A 5525-nucleotide genomic window follows, 5' to 3' on the forward strand; every position below is an offset into this window, starting at 1 on the left:
CAAATACTTTACTCGATCTATTTTAGGTGAATGTTGAAATATTCTTGTCTCCCGGAGTGTCCACTCCAAGAATAAACAATTTAAGGTTTGGAAATCAAACAAAACAACATTTTAATCCAACTCGAAGAGAGTCTAACTGAAATGTTCAAAAGCATCAACATGGCTACTACAATAAGTTGAAAGATCGATGACCGAATGATTAGAATGATCTCCCAACTTGATGCTACTACGAAGTATTATGAAGTTGCCAAGTCCATTTTCAAATCATAAGTAGGCACATAGGAACATACTTATGGCCAGTATTACTTACTTTCTTATGCCTGTAGTTTCTCTTTTCTATTATGATTTTTCGGAGATCAGATGTGTAATTTTTGTGCATTTTTCTAAGTGCAGGTGTTTTGCATTTTTATAAGTACATGTGATAAATAGTCCACTTCCACTTTAACGAATTCATCCTTTGAATTAATGGCAACAAATAAGTAATCAACACCAACGATTTTTATGTCAGCATCCTAGACCAAATACTCTATTCTATTTTGAGTGAAGGTTGAAATATTTTTGTTCCGTGGAGTGTCCACTACAAAAAACAAGACCATTCAAGGTTCGAAAATCAAACAAAACAACATTATAGCCCAACTCGAAAAGAGTCTCACTGAAATGCCCAAGAGCATCGACATGGAAACTACAATGAGTTGAAAGATTGAAGACTGAATGATTAGAACGATTTCCCAACTTGAGGCTAGCAGGAAATATTATGAAGTTTCCAAGCCCATTTTTCAAGCCTTAAACAGGAAAATAGAAACATGCTTATGGCTAATATTAATTACTTTCTTGTTCCTGTAGTTTTTCTTTTCTGCTATGATTTTTCGGAGATTGGATATGCAACTTCCGTGCATTTTTCTGATTGCAAGCGTGATAAATAGTTCACTTTCATACTTAAATGTACATTTCGTATCATAAACTTACTATTTACTATATGATTTTTTTTCTCTCAAAGATCTGTCATTATTAGCACAACGAAATTTATTTTACAAAAGGTAATGAAGCAAGGACCACATCATCGAGCATGAGGCCTACCACTGATAATATCTTTAGGATTCAAAAGAGGTCTATGAACTTTAACGAGTTCATCCTTGAATTAATAGCAACAGATAAGTAATCAACACCAATGATTTTTATATAAATATTCTAGACCAAATACTCTACACTGTTTTAGGTGAATGTTAAAATATTCTTGTCCCATGGAGTGTCCATTACAAGAACGGGACTATTCAAGGTTTAAAAATCAAACAAAACAACATCATAGCCCAACTCGAAAAGAGTCTCATTGAAATGTCCAAGAGATTGAAAACTGAATGATTAGAACGATTTCCCAACTTGATGCAAGTACGAAGTATTATGAAGTTTTTTCCAAATTTTATGTAGCCAAATAGGAACATACTTATGGCTAATATTAATTACTTTCTTGTGCGTGTAGTTTCTCTTTTCTTCTATGATTTTTCGGAGAACAATACGTGCAAATTCTGTGCATTTTCCAGTGCAGGTGTTATACGCATTTTCATAAGTACATGTGATACATAGTTTTTAGAACTGAAGAAAACAACAAGTTCAATAAAAAGAAAGATAACAGGAAGAGAAGTGATTATTTGCAGAGAAGAAAATAGACGTGATACTTTATTGAATCTGGTTAATGGCCTTATAAAGGCTTACAGATTTGATAGGAATCACAATCCCACTAATCCACTAACAGATTACCTAAACAAACTCTCCTAAACTTTAGGAAAACAATATCTGCAACTCTACAAACTAGGGAATAATATCACGATCTAAACATTAACAAAATAACAACTAAAAGCTAAAAATAGCCATGCTGCAGACTTAGCCAAATTGAAATAGGACTGATGTTGTATGACTTTAACACCCCCTCTCAACATTAGCTCTCAGTCTTAATCATGCCTAGCTGCTGACAGAAACGTTCAAACTTGTTGACACTTAAACCTTTTGTGAACAAGTCTGCAATTTGATGATCCCTTTTTATATGCTCCAAGCCAATCTCTCCTTGCAACACTTTTTCCCTGATGAAATGGTAATGTATCTGTTACACCTCAGAATTTCAGGTTGCTGAGCGGTGAATAGACTAACGTAAGTTAAGGTGTATATGATGTCCCTACAAGTAAGAAGGGATACTTAATGGTTCTAATTAAGATTCCAAAGACATTTGAGGCAGGGGAGAAAAGTTTGTCAGAATGAAACTTCACTGCAGTTCTGCGAAAGGGGGGTTCGACGGTCGTTCTTTGTACAGTTGGACGGGTCGACGCTTCGTCGATTGTGCCGTAGAATTGATTTAGCGCAAGGACCATTCGACGGAGCAGATCGACACTCCGTCGATAAGTTCGACGGAGCAGATCGACACTCCGTCGATAAGTTCGACGGACCGTCCTTCTCACCGTAGAATGAAAGGAAATGAAAGTTGCTCACTGGAAATTTCACAATTTTGACGGTCAGATCGATGCCCCGTCGATCTGATCGACGCTTCGTCGTTCGTATCGTATAATTGCCCGACGGGTCAGATTTTTTTTATTTTTTTTTTATATGGACGACCCAAGCTCTTTTTTTTCATTTATCATCTTCTCCAACCCTGTCCACACCTCTAGAACCTTCCCCACACTATATCAACATAAACCCATGATAAATCAAGACTAAACACCAAAGATTAGTAGAATCAAGTGCAAGGATATTCTCTAGGGCTTGTGGAAGTCAAGGATTCCTTTGAAATTAAAGCTAGGGTTTTCTCCAAGTGAAGTATCTTCATTCAAAGATCGTTCCTACACAATCAAAGGTGATTTTTATGCTCATTTCCATGTTATTAAGAATATTGAGTGGTTGAAAGACTTAGATTGAGGAGGAAAGTAGAAAATGGAGCTCAAATATGAAAATAATGGTATTTTTGAGTAGTGACTTGACTTGAATGATAGTTCTTGACATATCATGGGTATAATCTTGTTATGAATGATATTAAGGGTGTTAAAGAAGCATTATGTGGGAATGAATACGACGTTGGGTGGTAATTATGGTTATGGATGGCCTTGAGAGGGAATTTTGACAATTGAATAATGTCTAGCTTAGCAAAGTTTATTAATTATGATATTATGGATGTTGTTATTGATGTTTGGGAGTTGCTATATTATATGGAGAAAATTGTAGAAACAAAGGAAGTGTTGCCCAATTTTTGTTAGCCTTTAGTCGCCTTAGCTTAGCTTCAAGTACGTTTCCGGTTATCTAATCTTAGTACAAATTCTCTTGAATGTAGAATCGTGAACTTGGAGGGAAGCGTCTAGTCGGCAAAGTTAAAGAGACGTAAAGGTATGTAAGGCTAGTCCCCTTCTTTCAAAAGCATGACTTCTATATTATGATTTCTTTTCTATATTTCCATGACCTTCTTACATTCCAAAGATGAAAGTTAAAGATTCTTAAGAGCTTCTTATGAGATAGAGATGAGATATATTCCATGACAGTGATGATGATAATGATGCTATGATGAGCTTGGTATTCGTATCTTTATGATTCCATTGATGTCATTTCTTGTTGTTACCTCATCTCATGATATAGTTCCTTTGAGGTGAGATATAGTGATGAGGATTATTCCATAATGTAATCGGAGGTTCCCGACCTTATGTCACTCCTACAGGGATATAGCGTTTACTTGAGCTCTCATGCATTCTTCATATTATGTATATGTAAGATTACACTGTGCCTATTTGGCCGGGTAGTCACCACTATGATGGGCGTAGTGGGAAGCTATGATGATGATTACACCGTGCCTATATGGCCAGGCAGACACCACTAGTGGGCGGCTTGAGATGTTTACCCCGGACGCGGGAGGCCCGGACGCGGGAGGCCCGGACGCGGGAGGCCCGGACGCGGGCTAATGATGATCACGCCGTACCTATATGATCGGGCAGTTTATATATGCATACATGATATGATGTTGTTTATTATATAAGTTAGCATGCATGACTCCGCCTTAAGAGGCAATCAGTTACAGGTTATCTCTTTGTCATGTTATCGTGTATGCCTTACATACTTAGTACATTGTTCGTACTGACGTTCTTTTCTTTTTATGGACGCTGTGTTCATGGCCACAGGTAGACAGGGAGGCGGGCCAGATTCTTAGGAGCTATATCAGCTTATACAGGAGCACCCCACTACTCCGGAGGTGCAGCTTATTGATGCATTCTTTTGTGTTCATATTTAGGTATGACGGATCCTATCCCGTCCTTATGTCTCAGTATTCCAGTAGAGGCTCATAGATATGTATGCGTGGGTAGTAGATGTCTCATGAATACACCAGTGTATATTTTTTATATCATTTTTGCAGCCGTGAGGGCTTATATGTATATATGTGTATTGCCTTGGAGGTGATGTGTCTACAAGTTGGGAATGATGGTTAGCATGATGAGTGGTGCTCGGTAGTCAGCTCTGGGTACCCGTCATGGCCCACTGGTTGGGTCGTGACAGTATCTCCACATGCTTAGTCCGTGCGTGAAAAACAGAATTTTCAGCCAAACAGATCGCTGACTGATTGTCACAGTACAAGGGAACTGCATAGCCAACAAGTTGTTGTAAATCCTTCATCAATTGCATAAGCCATGTACTTTCTTGAGCTGCAACTGCTGCTGCCTGATACTCCGCTTCTGTTGTTGACAACGACACTGTTGGCTGCCTCTTGTTGCACCAAGAAATTGCTCCATCTCCATGCTTAAAGACAAAGCCCGTAGTTGAACAACAAGTATCATGGTCTCCTGCATAGTCAGAGTCACAGTAGCTGACTAACTTGCATTCTTCACCTTTCTTGTACAAAAGACCATAATCCATTGCGCTTTTTACATGTCTTAGAATTCGCCGAAGAGCCTCTATATGGTGCTTCTTTGGATTGTGCATATAGCGACTTATCACACCAACTGCAAAAGAAATATCAGGTCGAGTCTGAGTTAAATAAATCAGACTACCTACCAATTGCCGATACATCGTCACATCTTCTAAATCTTTTCCTCCATGCACGCACATCTTAGCATTTGGTTCAATTGGTGTTGCAATTGGCTTGCTGATAGAGAAAAATTCCTCCCTGAGTACGATCAATCTCCAGACCAAGAAAATGATTGAGTTGTCCAAGTTCTTTCATATGAAATCGGACAGATAAATTCTCCTTTGTTTGGAGAATTTCTTCTCCATTATCGCCAGTTACAATCAAATCGTCGACATATACTAGCACAATAGATAGCTTCCCTCCATCGACTTTGAAAAACAAACTTGAATCTGTAGATGTAATAAAATAACCACTTTGAGTTAAAAATTCAGCAGTTTTACCATACCAGGCCCTTGGTGATTGCTTCAATCCATAGAGCGCCTTCCTTAGCTTACAAACATACTCAGGATGTTTTTGATTCTGGAAACCCATTGGTTGAGCCATGTAAATCTCCCGATCCAGCTCCCCATGTAGAAACGCGTTCTTAACATCCATCTGC

The 5525-nt window shown here is 38.3% G+C and overlaps 1 protein-coding gene across 1 annotated transcript; it reads right to left on the reverse strand.

Moving 5' to 3' along the window:
• Nucleotides 1–3938: 3938 nt before the first annotated feature.
• Nucleotides 3939–5067, reverse strand: LOC132609950 (secreted RxLR effector protein 161-like). The gene has a single exon (XM_060324172.1). The coding sequence runs from the start codon at nt 5065–5067 to the stop codon at nt 4474–4476; it is 594 nt and encodes a 197-aa protein (XP_060180155.1). The 3' UTR covers nt 3939–4473.
• Between the last annotated feature and the right edge of the window lie 458 nt (nt 5068–5525).

This window comes from Lycium barbarum, chromosome 9 (assembly GCF_019175385.1).
Source record: "Lycium barbarum isolate Lr01 chromosome 9, ASM1917538v2, whole genome shotgun sequence".
Lineage (NCBI taxonomy): Eukaryota > Viridiplantae > Streptophyta > Magnoliopsida > Solanales > Solanaceae > Lycium > Lycium barbarum.